The sequence below is a fragment of the Saccopteryx leptura genome, chromosome 13 (genome assembly GCF_036850995.1).
Source record: "Saccopteryx leptura isolate mSacLep1 chromosome 13, mSacLep1_pri_phased_curated, whole genome shotgun sequence".
NCBI lineage: Eukaryota > Metazoa > Chordata > Mammalia > Chiroptera > Emballonuridae > Saccopteryx > Saccopteryx leptura.
The window spans coordinates 48,145,882-48,160,479 of NC_089515.1; the positions used below are offsets into that span (position 1 = coordinate 48,145,882).

Sequence of the window (14,598 nt, forward strand, 5' to 3'; positions counted from 1 at the left end):
AATTAAAAAAAAAAAAAAAAAAAAAAAAAAGAGACATTTTGGGTTTACAAAAAAATTAGAAGGAAGGCACAGAGAGGCCCATAAACCTCCACACCCACACTTGCCTCTCACATGCCGACACCCTCACTAGAGCGGTTCATTTGTTACAGTCGATGAACCTGCATTGACACACCGTTATCACCCAAAGTCCGTAGTTCACATTCGGGTTCATTCTTGGTGTTACACATTGTATGCCTGGTGTTATACATTATATACTTGGTGCTACACATCGGCTCGGACAAATGTATAATGACAATGATTGTATCCATCACTATAGTACTACAAAGAGTATTTTCACTCTTCTAAAAATCCTCTGTGCTCCCCTGTTCATCTCTCCTGCTCTGGCCTCCTGTACCCCCACCCTGAAAGCCACTGACCAAGGTATTTTCATTTTGAAGAATATTCAGATTTCTATACGAGCTCGGAAGTGGTCGGCTCAATCTGAACCTAACTCTTTGGTCTCCAGCTTCTATACACTGTCAGCCTCGAGGACGAAATGTGGCTTCAGAGAGGCTGTATTTAAACCAGGGGTCCCCAAACTACTGCCCGCAGGCCACATGCGGCCCCCTGAGGCCATTTATCCGGCCCCCGCCACACTTCTGGAAGAGGCACCTCTTTCATTGGTGGTCAGTGAGAGGAGCACATTGACCATCTCATTAGCCAAAAGCAGGCCCATAGTTCCCATTGAAATACTGGTCAGTTTGTTGATTTAAATTTACTTGTTCTTTATTTTAAATATTGTATTTGTTCCCATTTTGGTTTTTTTACTTTAAAATAAGATATGTGCAGTGTGCATAGGGATTTGTTTATAGTTTTTTTATAGTCCGGCCCTCCAACGGTCTGAGGGACAGTGAACTGGCTCCCTGTGTAAAAAGTTTGGGGACCCCTGATTTAAACACACCCCTCAGTGAATGTTCATTTCATTTCCCCCTGCTGACAGGAAGTTGAACAGGGCATCACCTGGGTAGAGGTTTCTCACTTCATCCATACCTTGGCAAACGCCACCTTGACTTTGAGACTGTCTGATTGCCAGAGGCCGTGGCAACCCGCCCATGGGAGGGGCATAACTTCATCCCTGCCTCTGCCCTGAGTCCCCCCAATGCCGTCTCTCCACTTCCACTTTGCGTGAACCCCAAGTTTCTTTCTCTCCCCCAGACCTCTACAAGCATAAGTTCATCAACTGCCGGTTCATCAACTCCACCTTTCTGGAACAGAAGGAGGGCTGTCACATGGACTTTGAGCAGGATAACGACTTCCTGATTTACCTCGTCAGCTTCCTCGGCAGCCTGTCTGTCCTCCCGGGGAACATCATCTCTGCCCTGCTCATGGACAGAGTCGGAAGGCTCAAGATGATCGGTGAGTGGTTAGGGACGCCGCCTCTGGACTCCCGTGGGCCAAGGCTATGACTTACAGTGTACATGGAATTTTGCATTTTTCCTAAAGGAATCTTGCACAGGAAACCACATGGGTAAGAGAGAATCCGCTGGAATGGAGTCGAAGGGGCACATCGATGCAGTCCCAGGGCCGCATGGGGGTGGTCTGAGACCAGGGGGCCATCTCCATTTCCTAGCGCCAATTCTGTGACAACCACTTATTTCATTAGTGCTTTAATAGGGATATTAGCTATATCTCTTCTACATGCTTTGTAAGGTTGTCAGAAAAATATATAAAATGTTCCTTTTTTTTTTAATTTTTAATAATTTTATTTTTTTAATGGGGCGACATCAATAAATCAGGATACATATATTCAAAGATAACATGTCCAGGTTATCTTGTCGTTCAATTATGTTGCATACCCATCACCCAAAGTCAGATTGTCCTCTGTCACCTTCTATCTAGTTTTCTTTGTGCCCTTTCCCCTCCCCCTTCCCCTCTCCCTTTCCCCCTCCCCCCGTAACCACCACACTCTTATCAATGTCTCTTAGTCTCACTTTTATGTCCCACCTACGTATGGAATAATGCAGTTCCTGGTTTTTTCTGATTTACTTATTTCACTTCGTATAATGTTATCAAGATCCCACCATTTTGCTGTAAATGATCCAATGTCATCATTTCTTATGGCTGAGTAGTATTCCATAGTGTATATGTGCCACATCTTCTTTATCCAGTCATCTATTGACGGGCTTTTTGGTTGTTTCCATGTCCTGGCCACTGTGAACAATGCTGCAATGAACATGGGGCTGCATGTGTCTTTACGTATCAATGTTTCTGAGTTTTGGGGGTATATACCCAGTAGAGGGATTGCTGGGTCATAAGGTAGTTCTATTTTCAGTTTTTTGAGGAACCACCATACTTTCTTCCATAATGCTTGTACTACTTTACATTCCTACCAACAGTGGATGAGGGTTCCTTTTTCTCCACAGCCTCTCCAACATTTGCTATTACCTGTCTTGTTAATAATAGCTAATCTAACAGGTGTGAGGTGGTATCTCATTGAAGTTTTGATTTGCATTTCTCTAATAACTAAAGAAGATGAGCATCTTTTCATATATCTGTTGGCCATAAAATGTTCCTTCTTAAGTGAGCTTTGATTTTGTTTAGTGCTTTAAGATGTTGCATTATTATTATTTAATAGTGGTCACACTTTGGTTTTGGAATTGGACAGACTCCCGTTGGAATGCTATCCTCCAAAGACTGTTTGACTTTGAACATGGTCCTTCACTTTTACGGGCCTCGGTGTCCTTATCTGTAGAATGGGGATATTTCCAACTAACCTGTAGGTTTGTGAGGATTGAACATGATGTAGCCATGGTCGTGGTTGGTGCATTGCATGTTCTCAAAAGTGGTAGCTACACCCATGTCTGTGTTGCTTCATTCTGCTGGATTCAAAGCAGTTTGTTACAGAAACACATGCCACCCATGGTGAACAAGAAAGTATATACACCCAGGGCCAGAGAAAACGTCTGTTAGAATATGAGTCAGAGCCAGGGCTAGGGAGGCAGACAACTCACTAATGAGACCTAAGGACGTCGTTGCTCAGTAAAATTAATACCACGGGGCCCCGGCCGGTTGGCTCAGCGGTAGAGCGTCGGCCTAGCATGCGGAGGACCCGGGTTCGATTCCCGGCCAGGGCACACAGGAGAAGCGCCCATTTGCTTCTCCACCCCTCCGCCGCGCTTTCTTCTTTGTCTCTCTCTTCCCCTCCCGCAGTCAAGGCTCCATTGGAGCAAAGATGGCCCGGGCGCTGGGGATGGCTCTGTGGCCTCTGCCTCAGGCGCTAGAGTGGCTCTGGTCGCAACATGACGACGCCCAGGATGGGCAGAGCATCGCCCCCTGGTGGGCAGAGCGTCGCCCCTGGTGGGCGTGCCGGGTGGATCCCGGTCGGGCGCATGCGAGAGTCTGTCTGACTGTCTCTCCCTGTTTCCAGCTTCAGAAAAATGAAAGAAAAAAAAAATTAATACCACGGTTCCTAGCAGCAGATCTTCCAGGGAGACAGACTCAATCTGAGTCATTTTGTCAGAGAAGAGTGAATGGACCACGTCTTCATGGGAGGGCAATCTTTTTTTTTTTTTTTGTATTTTTCTGAAGTGAGAAGCAGGGAGGTACTCCCACATGCACCCCACTGGGATCCACCCGGCATGCCCACCAGGGGGCGATGCTCTGCCCATCTGGGTCATTGCTCCATTGCAACCAGAGCCAGTCTAGCGCCTGGGGCAGAGGCCAAGGAGCCATCCTCAGCGCCCGGGCCATCTCTGCTCCAATGGAGCCTTGGCTGCGGGAGGGGAAGAGAGAGACAGAGAGGAAGGAGGGGGGGTGGAGAAGCAAATGGGGCGCTTCTCCTATGTGCCCTGGCCGGGAATCGAACCCGGGTCCCCCGCACGCCAGGCCAACACTCTACCGCTGAGCCAACCAGCCAGGGCCAGCCTTTTAATCTTATGGTGGGGGCAAAGTCAACTCTTAGGCATGGCAGATTGAGCCGTACTCCCCGTTAGAGGCACAGGTGCCCTGGCTAGACCAGAAGCCCACTGGGGGAAGGGCAGAGGCTTACCAACTTCTGTTACACCTGCGCCCAGCATGGTGTCTGCCACGCAGTTGTCACTCAGCAGTGCTGCTGAACTCGACCGGAACCGATGAAGACGGCCCCTGTCCTAGCTCAGTCCGCAGCACTGAGCTCTGCAGCAGCAGGTGCTACAGGCAGCATCGGGCACAAGGCCAGCGGCTGCACGTTCACCTGGCGAGTCCACACAACTTCCCTTCCCCGTCTGAGCTTCTGTTTTAGAAGCGGGAAACTAAGACCTCTGTGTGCTCCAGTGAGATAAGGTGTGTGAGAGCAGGTGTGCGACACTTGTGCCCTCCTGTCATTGGCCTTTGGAGTTCCAGGGTCCGACAGCGCAGTCTGTGGGCAGGTCCTGGAGTGGCTGAGGAAGTTCTCTGGAAGGAAAGGTGTACAAGGGGTGGAGTGGGTGTGGGTGCACATGCGAACAAGAACGGCCAGCTGCCTGCGACCGGCCGCGCAGTCCCATGTGGGGGGCAGAGGGAGGTCTGGGCACAGGAAGCAGGCTGGGCGGGGAGAGAGGGGACATCCTTTCCTCACCGCTGAAGCACTTCTTCTCACCGTGAATGCATCTTTGATTTCTGTAGTGCTAGACAAAGCCATTCCCCCAAACTGGATATCTGGAACCAGTATACAATCATTCTTTCTATCTTACTCTTTTACTAATATGTGTAGTTTGTCTCTGATCTCGATTGTGAAGAACTACATTGAAAGCTAGTGAAGAGCTCAGACCGTGGCCTGTTTGTGTCCCTTTGCCTTTAGTGAGTGGCTAAGTGGCACACAGCGGGCCAGCTGGGGTCCTCAGTACCCAGGAAATAAGAGATGCTCAGTGACTGTCTCGATGGGACGGGGGTGACCTGTTTTGAGATTGCCTTTCCATATGACTTCACTCATATGTGGAATCTAATGAAAAATAATAATCAACTGATGAGCAAAATAGAGACAGACTCATAGAAAGCAGGCTGACAGCTGTGGGGGGGGGGGTTTGCTGGGTAATGGGGTGGAGAGATTAAACAAAAAAGGACAAAAAAAAAAAAAAGAAAAAACTCCTGGACCCAGACAACAGTGTGGTGACTGCCAGGAGAGGGAGATGGAGGAGGGTGTGGGGGGTAAGTGGTGGTGGATGGAGACGACTTGGAGGGATGAGCACACAAGACGCTGCACAGAGATGTGTTGCAGACGGGCGCTTCTCCTGTGTGCCCTGACTGGGAATCGAACCCGGGACATCCACACACTGGGCCGAAACTCTGTCTACTTAGTCACTGGCCAGGGCCACGTTTTTCTTTTATAATGATGTATCTCAAGCATCTAGAAGAATGTCTGGCATAGAATAGACTGTTAAGTAACCCCTCATCTACCTGGTCCCCAGTGATTCTGGGCTAAGCAGTACCACAGAGTGACAATTAAAAAATTCTTCCCCTAGGATAACTCTGCTGATGTGACCCATGCAGAGGGCTCTAATTCCATGGCCAGGTTCCATGTGAGGGTTTGAGCCGTGTTCTCTGTGTAGAGACAGACCTTTGCCTGGAGGTAACCTGTTATTTCATGTGTACCCGAGGGGACGGAAGATGGGGCAGGACCTGTGGGGGACAGTCTTGTTCGAGACATGGGCTTCATGTTTCTTTCGGCCCTTGACCTCCCTCGACAGGTGGCTCCATGCTGACCTCGGCAGTCTGCTGCTTCTTCCTGTTCTTTGGCAACAGCGAGTCCGCGATGATCGGCTGGCAGTGCCTGTTCTGTGGGACAAGCATAGCTGCCTGGAATGCTCTGGATGTGATCACGGTGGAGCTGTATCCCACCAACCAGAGGTCAGTGCTTCCCTGGGTTCCTCTCTGGGGCTTGTTTGGGCTTGAGCTAGAAATCCACCTGCTCCAGGATCCTGGACCCCGTCCGCCTTGATCTTCCTGGAGTCCCATGGGCCAAATGCTACTCCAATGAGGTGTTTGAGTTTCTCTTGTGTGGGGGTTGGCATAGGCTTGAAAGTGGGTGAGCTAAGGCTTAATAGGGTGAGGTAGACAGCCAAGAGGCAAACGATAAGCCTAAACTATGTCCAGGAGGGAAAGAAAGAGGGAGATACCATAAGCATCAAGCAACCACGAAGAGGTGAGAATAAGCCTTCCAAAGGGAGATAAAGTAAAAAGCTGAATAACCAGGTGAACACAGGTGAGGGAAAGGAAGGAGGGGTGCAGCATGGTGGTCTGGGGCAGCTGCAGGGAACAGGGCGGGCGGCCCAGGGTGTACTCTTATTTTCACAAGCCACATGAGGAAAGACGTGGTTTAAAGGCATTGGGGCAAGGCCATTACTTATCAGTTGTTTCTCCTCCCAGAGGAGGAACTGGGAATTTGAGAACAGCAGATAAAGGGGACCCATGGTCAGAAAGGACTGTAAAGTGGTGTGGAAGGCACGAAAACAAACCCCTAAATTAGTGACAGCTGTACAGGCTGTAGGTTGCTATGGAAAAGCAGAGCCTGCCACACCCTGAACTCCTAACTTTTACAAAGAGTAAGAGGAGGCCCTGTGTGGTTGGCTCAGTAGTAGAGCATCGGCCCAGTGTGTTAATGTCCCAGGTTTGATTGCCAGTCAGGGCACACAGAAGAAGCACCCATCTGCTTCTCCACCCCTTCTTCCTTTGCTTCTCTCTCTCTCTCTCTCTATCTCTCGCTCTCTTTTTCTTCTCCTCCTGCAGCCATGGATGATTGGAGCAGGTTAGCCCTGGGTACTGAGGATGGCTCCATGGCCTCCACCTCAGGCACTAAGAAGAGTTTGGTTGCTGAGCAATGGCGCAATGCCACAGATGGACAGAGCACTGCCCCCCAGTGGGTTTGCCAGGTGGATCCTGTGGGAGCGCATGCGGGAGTCTGTCTTTGCCTCCCTTCCTCTCACTGTTTAAAAAAAAAAAAAAACAGAGTAAGGGGAGAGAAACATTCATTATTTACATGGGATGCCAGTTCAAATTTAGGAACCCCAAGAGAATGAACTAAAGAGACTACTAGAAATAATAAAAGGATCTGGTAAGGTGTCAGTAATAAAATTCACTTAATAATGTATAGACTTTAAAATATATTTAAAAAAATTAAACTTAAAATCGAAATACATTTCATAACAGCAGAAATCATATAATATCCAGGAATCACTTTGGTGAGGAAGGTGAAACACTTATGTGAAGAAAACCATAAAGCTTTGCTGAGAGATATAAAAGACGACTTAAATCATGTCAGGAGATGCCTTATTGAATTCTAAGAAGATTGAATCTTACAAAAACGTCAGATCTTCTTTAGTTTTTCTCAAACTTTACAAAGTCCATTCCAAATTCTATGAGATGCCCCACCTCCCACCTCCAGGAACTTGAGAAAATTAATCAAGAGCTTATTCGGAAAAGGAAAATTGTAAAATTATCCAAGAGAACAAAAGGCTGGCATTGGGGGTAGTGACTATAAGGGTGTAGTGTGGTACAGTTATGGAAATGAAAATGAAAAATTTTTTTTTCCAGTATAAATATGCCACCACATTCTTAGTAAATTTGTAGTCTGAAAAAGAAACATTTGATTTCAGTTGGGGAGAGAGGGAGCTAGGAATATTGTCTCTGTATACAGATGAAGTCAAGAAAGGTTAGATGGTCAGTAATAGTTATTAGTGGGAAGGGGGTTGAGGGGTAATAATTAGGGTTAGGTTCTGCTGTGGAAGACAGAAATCCCCTAAAACTGCAGCTTTGGGAAAGTGGCCATTTTATTTTCATCTCCTGTAGATGTCCAGAGCAGGTGCAGCAGGCTCTTTCTATACCTTATTTTTCTCCATTTCATGATCTCAGCCATGGCCCAAGATGACACCCATCCCAGGAAGCAGGATGGAAGGAAAAAGGATGAAAGAGAAGAGAGCAAATGGAACATCTCTTAGGGAAGTTTCTCAGGAACCTCCACTTACATCCTATTGGCCAAATTCTAGTCACATGACTGCACTCAGCAGCAGCAGAGGAATCTGGGAAATGTAGTCTTACATTTGGAGAAATGCTAGTTAGACACACTAAAAGTCTGTTACAAGAGGGTCGAGGATATCAATAAGGAGGGGGAACATTTACACTTTCTGCCTCGTTCTTATTCTTTCTTTCCGTATTTCATAATATGCATGTATTACCTGTGGGAATTTTAAAAAGAAATATATTTGAAAAGAAAAAGAAATAAATTTGAAGGAAATACTCCACAATGTTAATAACGGCGATTGCTGTTCAGTGGTGCGGTTATTTATCCCTGCATCTTCATGTGAGTCTGTATTTCCGAATTTGACTGAAATGAGAATATATGGCTTTTAGATTTCAGGACAGAAAATTTCCCCCCACACCTTCACCACACCTCCCCCCACAACAAGACAAAGAAAGAACCCAGTGCTGGTGCTCCAATGAAGTCTAGTTGGTGTCTCTCAGAATGTACTTTCTTCCTTCACAGGGCCACCGCCTTCGGCATCCTCAATGGGTTATGCAAATTCGGAGCCATCCTGGGAAATACCATTTTTGCTTCTTTTGTTGGGATAACCACAGTGGTCCCCATCCTTCTGGCTGCCACGTCTCTCGTTGGGGGAGGCCTGATTGCCCTCCGTCTGCCGGAGACCCGGGAGCAGGTCCTGATGTGAACTGCCATTGCGGACAGGACATGTTGGAAGAGGCTTCACCCGGAACCTTCCGTGCAGCTGTGCTTCGGGACAGGGACTCTGAATACTGTCGGGGGAGATGCTGATTTTGTGACCTGCCCCCTAGTTTAGGACCCGTTGCAACTTCAAGATGTTTGTAACTCAGGTGACTGATTTGGGGTGTTCTGAGCCAGCCTGATCATCATAGAGATGCATGGTTTCAGGTGTCCCCAGCCCAAGGCAGGGGAGGAGGAATAACGCCTTCTAGTGTCTACATCCCCCCCCCTCCCCCTGAGGTGCCAGGACTTACTCGCATTTCAAAGTGAATTTGACCGTGAGAACACTCAAACTCCTTCATAAAGTTCCTCAGAGCCCAATGACCTAACATCGACTTGACAAGAAGTTAATTTAAAGTCATATAAATATCGGGCTTGAAGTACAGGATACATATATTTTTGCATCTAGAAGAATCACCTCTCATATTTTCCCTTTGAGAATTGGCACAATAGTGGTGAAGACACTCTGATATAACCCCCCCCCCCCCACCATCCACAAATATTTGAGCCTTCTTTTTAGAAAACTACTCTCCCCACCAAGTATCCTGAGCTTAGATGATACATTTAAGAGTGATGTTTATTCCTAGTTTGATCTATTCAAAGACACTTAATGGGATAGGTCTTCTGTCAACTAACTTTGTACATAACTGTATTTGGGTTTCACTTGCAGAAATGATATCTGCAAATATTAGCCAGCATTATAGCCATATTTTGGGAAGATTTGATGTTTAAGGTCCCAGGAAACTGGGTCTGAGCTAATCAAATGCAAGCACAATTTCTTACAGCCATCTGACTTGCTGTGGGGAGGAGGTGCCTTGCGCGTTCAGCCGGGACAGTTTATTTAAGCGAGGCACTTTGCTCCGTGTGGGTGCAGTGCTTTCCTCTCTCACACAGATCATGCGTGAGACTGCAACTCCATGTCTGCGTGCTGACAGTTGACTTTGCTGCTTCCCCAGCAACACCATGAAAAGTGTTCCGTGGCTCCTGGCACTGTCTTTGTAGGTGAGAATCAAACATGGCAGAGAGCCTGCGGGATGGAGGGGGTGGGGAAATGGAGCCACAGCTGTTCAGAGTGTAAATCACTCCTGATTAACACTGGGTCCAGAATTGTTTTAACGGTCAGGTTCCCCTGAGGAACCTATGCTGTGTGTCTTGGTTCAGGACTTTGGAAACAGATGTCATCGACACAGGAGTAGGGAGAGTTGTGGATGTCACATCTGTTTTTTGCGCTTGAGTGCCCTAAGAAGACTCTTTCCTGAGATGCAGTTTGGAACGTGAGTTGGGGGTGGGCGTGGGGTGAAGAAGCAAGGACGAACTACTTCGGCAAAGGTCAGCATCAGGCTAAAGTCTTGACTGCATAGGAAGGGGTCAACACTTTATCCGTCAGAACTGCTCTGCATGGAAGGGACGGTGAGCTATGAACTTGTGACAGCGGAGGTGCACTTCCCGAGGCCAGGTGGGCATCAGCCTGCTTGAACGCGTGCTTGGAGGTGCTAAGCAGCACTCTCAGTGCTGCGGGGCGCCACACTTTCCCTCCAAAAACTTAAACACAGAGTCGTGAGGGCTGCACTGAGGGTTTTCTGTTTTAGAGGTACGCTTGGGCCCGGTGATAGCTTCGGGCCATCTCTCCGTTGTCCTCTGGAGTAACAGGGAGACAGGAAACAATAAGTTTGTAGCACATTTCTACCCTCAAGTTGAGATCAGTTTTAATGGTTTAAAATGGTTACTCTGCTTCTCTTGTGCCCACTTCTATTTATCCCCCCTTTTTTTTCTGTACAGTGAAGATACATCCACTCTGATGTGACATTCTGATACTCTCCCAAATATATAAATGTCCCACTTGTGTACAAATATTTCTCTCAGTGCTTTATAGAAGTTACAGAACAGACACGCTACGTTAGAATGAGCTGCCTGATGTAACATAGCTGTACTATACTTGCCACACTCTTAGGATCTGAAATGCAGTGGCTCATGCATTCAAGAGAGCTGTGTAAACCTGGGATTACTGTATCCCTTACAGCGTCGGTCTTCAAAGGGATAATAAGATTCAAGGAGCAGCGATCACATAAGACATTTACAAGGCAGTGAGAGCCTGCCTTTCGAGCTATAGCAGGTCTTTTAAATCTAAACGTGACTCATTTTTAGTGTTGGGGTGACTGTGATAATTTTGAGGGTAAACTTTTGATTTCCAAGCGCTAACTTCTGCATTATCTTTCTGGCTCCTTACACCAACCATCTAAATAACCAAGGGCAGTTCTCATCTCACCCACACTCTGTCATTTTTCCCCATGAAGGATTGCCTGGCACTGAACCGTGCCAACCTCTTAAATGCTGTCGCTCCTGGCCCTGGCCGGTTGGCACAGTGGTAGAGCATCGGCCTGGTGTGCAGGAGTCCTGGGTTCGATTCCCGGCCAGGGCACACAGGAGAAGTGCCCATCTGCTTCTCCACCCCTCCCCCTCTCCTTCCTCTCTGTCTCTCTCTTCCCCTCCTGCAGCCAAGGCTCCATTGGAGCAAAGTTGACCCGGGCACTGAGGATGGCTCTGTGGCCTCTGCCTCAGGCGCTAGAATGGCTCTGATTGTGGCAGAGCAATGCCCCAAGATGGGCAGAGCATCGCCCCCTGGTGCGCGTGCCGGGTGGATCCCAGTCGGGCGCATGCGGGAGTCTGTCTGACTGCCTCCCCGTTTCTGGCTTTGGAAAAATACAAAAAAAAAAAAAAAAAAAACGCTGTCGCTCCTGCTGAGATAAGTGCTTCTTTAAATGTAGTCTCTGTGGCAGGATATTGAGGGGCAGTGTACCACATTCCTGGGCGCCCGTGTCTTTTTCATTTTGCGTTCTACCCAGAGAAACTCCTGATGGCCTCTGTGGAGAATGAAAGGAAGGAGGGTCCCCCTCAGCGAGCAGCTCTGTCCACACAGCTCACGGTGCGTTTGTGACACCCAGCTCGGGAGCAGTCACTTTTAATAGCCTCACCTGCCCTGTGTCATTTCCTGATGCCCGTTTTTGATCTTTTGCTGTATTGAAAATGATTAGCGAAAGGGGTATATCAATTTGTGACGTTTTTAGCCCGTGAGTTTGAGGTCGTGTTACACATCACCCCATTTCCAGGGTCTCCCGGTACCTTGTGTGAGTTCATGAAAAAAATAAAAATAAAAATCATTGTAAACAAACCTTTGAGAACAGAGGCTAGAGATTGCTTCCAGATTCTAAGGTCTCTTCTGGGTTCTCGCACTGACAGGGTCCCCGGGGAGGCGCGTCAGAAACCGTGCCCTTTCACTGTTTTGCACAGGGAGACCTCGAAAGGTCCAGTGATGTGTCCAAGGTGACACATTATGCTAGGAGTGGGTTACAAGGCTTACAGTGCTGCTCTCTGTAATTCTAGACTAATTCCTCAGTCACTGATGTCCTCCCGCAGGGTCTTTGGGGAATGGGACAATGTGAGCAACCCCTCCCTTCCATTTCCTGAGACCAGTCATTGAACACTCCTTTGATTGGTTTTCCTAAAATGAGTGGAAGGATTAGAAAAATTAGGATTTGTTCATTCAACAAGTCCCTACTGAGTCCCAACTGTGTGCCAGTCTCTGTGCTAAGCCCTTGGGGACCCCGTGGTGAAAATATGGGCTACAGCTCCCGCCTTCCACCTCACTTCACTTCTAGCAAGCAGGCAGGACGGCTGTTAAATTGGCAATAAAAACAAACCGCACCATGGGTGAAATGCACATCTGTCTGTAAGGGGATTCTTACGTCTTTACGTCATCAGCTGTGGCTTTCTGCGTGGGTTGCCCTCTCCAATGTCTTTTTTTCCTCGGGGGGCTCTGCTCATTTCTCATCTTTATCACCCAGGTAAGGGGAAAGACTCACTGGCTCGTTTTTCTGCGGAAGTTGATCAGTGTTTACTGAATCAACTTCACGGGAAGTTTTACGTGGATGAAGGATAGTGGTTGAGAATGCGCACGGGAACATTGGCTGGTAGGGAAGGGCGTTTCCACCTCCACGCCTGGCTTTTCCAGGGGTTGCCCAAGCTAACACTGACCACCTAGTTGGGATTTAGTTAGGATTAGGTTGGGTGGCAAAGAACTGAAAACCCAAACCAGCAGGTTTAGAACACATTTATAATAAGAACAATTTGAAGCTAAGTTGAACACAGAGCCTTCACTTTTGAGACACGTTTAAAGGCCACTTGGTTGAATTTGCAGAGGCACGGTGGGAAAATTTAGACGCATGGCTTTGGTGACAGCGGGGAGGTTCCAAAAAGAGGAATGATGACGTGAAACAGAGGCTAGAGCTATGTCCACCAAGGTTAAAGGAGAAGTAAAAGTGGGGCAGTCACTGTTAATTATAGAATGAGCAGGAGACTATTCGGCAGGACTGTAACCTGCCCCTCTCCCCCTGCCCAGAAAGTTCGAGACGTGAGCTGAGGAACTAGGAGTCCTCGTCATCTCACCCGAAGACACAAGCTTAGCTGTTCCTTCACCCTCTGGCCCCAGTGGCTTAAAATCCCACACCATTTCAGAGACCATAAATACGTATTCCTTCAGAAAGCAAAGATCTTTTAGGAGACATCTTCTGCCAAAGTTAATGTGGTTGCCTCCTCACAGTGACCGTCGCTCGGAAAAGCAAACTCCTCAAAACCAACTGCTGTGTACCCCACTTCCACGTGTATAATCTCAGGAATCCAGATTTCTGTAAAGCAGCATGTGTGACTTCTATAGGTTAGGGGCAAAAAAAAGCCTATGAAAATGGCATTCTGGGAAAAGTAGACTTTGGACTGTTATTGCACAGGATTGCTTAAAAATGCTCAGAGAAACAACCGGTGAGCAGTTGATAAACTAATTATGAATGACTCTTATTTATTAAAGTGTTTTTCCCAAATAACTTCAAAGCCAATATTTTTAGACACCAAATATATTTGAAAGTGATCAAAACTCTACTTCTTCTTTTTTTTTTTTTTAAGTGAGAGGAGGGGAGATAGTGAGACTCTTGCATATGCCCCAACCAGGATCCACCAGGTAACCCCTGAGGTTGTCACTTGAATCATTTGAGCCACAGTCTGCAGGAGGAGAAGAGATACTGAGACTCTTGCATATGCCCCAACCAGGATCCACCAGGTAACCCCTGAGGCTGACGCTTGAATCATTTGAGCCACTGTCTGCAGGAGGAGAAGAGATAGTGAGACTCTTGCATATGCCCCAACCAGGATCCACCAGGTAACCCCTGAGGCTGATGCTTGAATCATTTGAGCCACTGTCTGCAGGAGAAGAGGGAGAGAAGAGGTGGGGGTGGAGGAGAAGCAAATGGGCTCTTCTCCTGTGTGCCCTGACTGGGAATCAAACCCAAGGTGTCCATACATCATGCCAACACTCTATCCACTGAGCCACCAGCCAGGGACTAGACTGATGATTTTAATCAGAATAATTTTCAGACACCTCCAGTCTGTATAGTTTATGATGACAATCTCAAACTATAAGCTGAAGATTTGCAATGAAAATGTAGATAGTACATTGCTGAGATGTGGCTTAGGACCTAGGTCGTGACAAGGGAGGCAGAAAAGGAGTATTTTGTAGGTAGTCCTGAACAGACATATATCTAGTAAGTTCAACAGAGGATTTTGAAATGTAGCTCAACTATTGAAAATAACATTTTGGGAAAGTAAGATGGAAGTGTTTGTGACATATAATAATTTTTAAAAATATCCCCCACAGCATATAGATAGATATGAAAACTGTTTTTATTGTTTAATAGACATGCCACAGATTAGTCAGTTTTGATTTGTGTTGTTTTTTTTTTCACATAAGGGATACAAATCTAAAAGCTCTTTTAAAATGTAAAAGTGTAAAATATTTATCAAGGGTTTAAACACAGGTTTGTCAATTCTCCATTTCCAGTGGG

General features: G+C 47.1%; 1 protein-coding gene across 8 annotated transcripts in view; it reads left to right on the forward strand.

Moving 5' to 3' along the window:
* SV2B (synaptic vesicle glycoprotein 2B) overlaps positions 1 to 13,584 on the forward strand; it is a 139,809-nt gene extending 126,225 nt beyond the window's left edge. For all 8 annotated transcript variants that reach the window (XM_066354713.1, XM_066354714.1, XM_066354711.1 and 5 more), the window contains 3 exons: positions 1,195 to 1,395; positions 5,682 to 5,841; positions 8,474 to 13,584. In XM_066354713.1, coding sequence (XP_066210810.1) covers positions 1,195 to 1,395; positions 5,682 to 5,841; positions 8,474 to 8,657 — 545 coding nt within the window. In that variant the 3' untranslated portion in view covers positions 8,658 to 13,584. The remainder of the gene's footprint in view (positions 1 to 1,194; positions 1,396 to 5,681; positions 5,842 to 8,473) is intronic.
* The last annotated feature ends 1,014 nt before the right edge of the window (positions 13,585 to 14,598 follow it).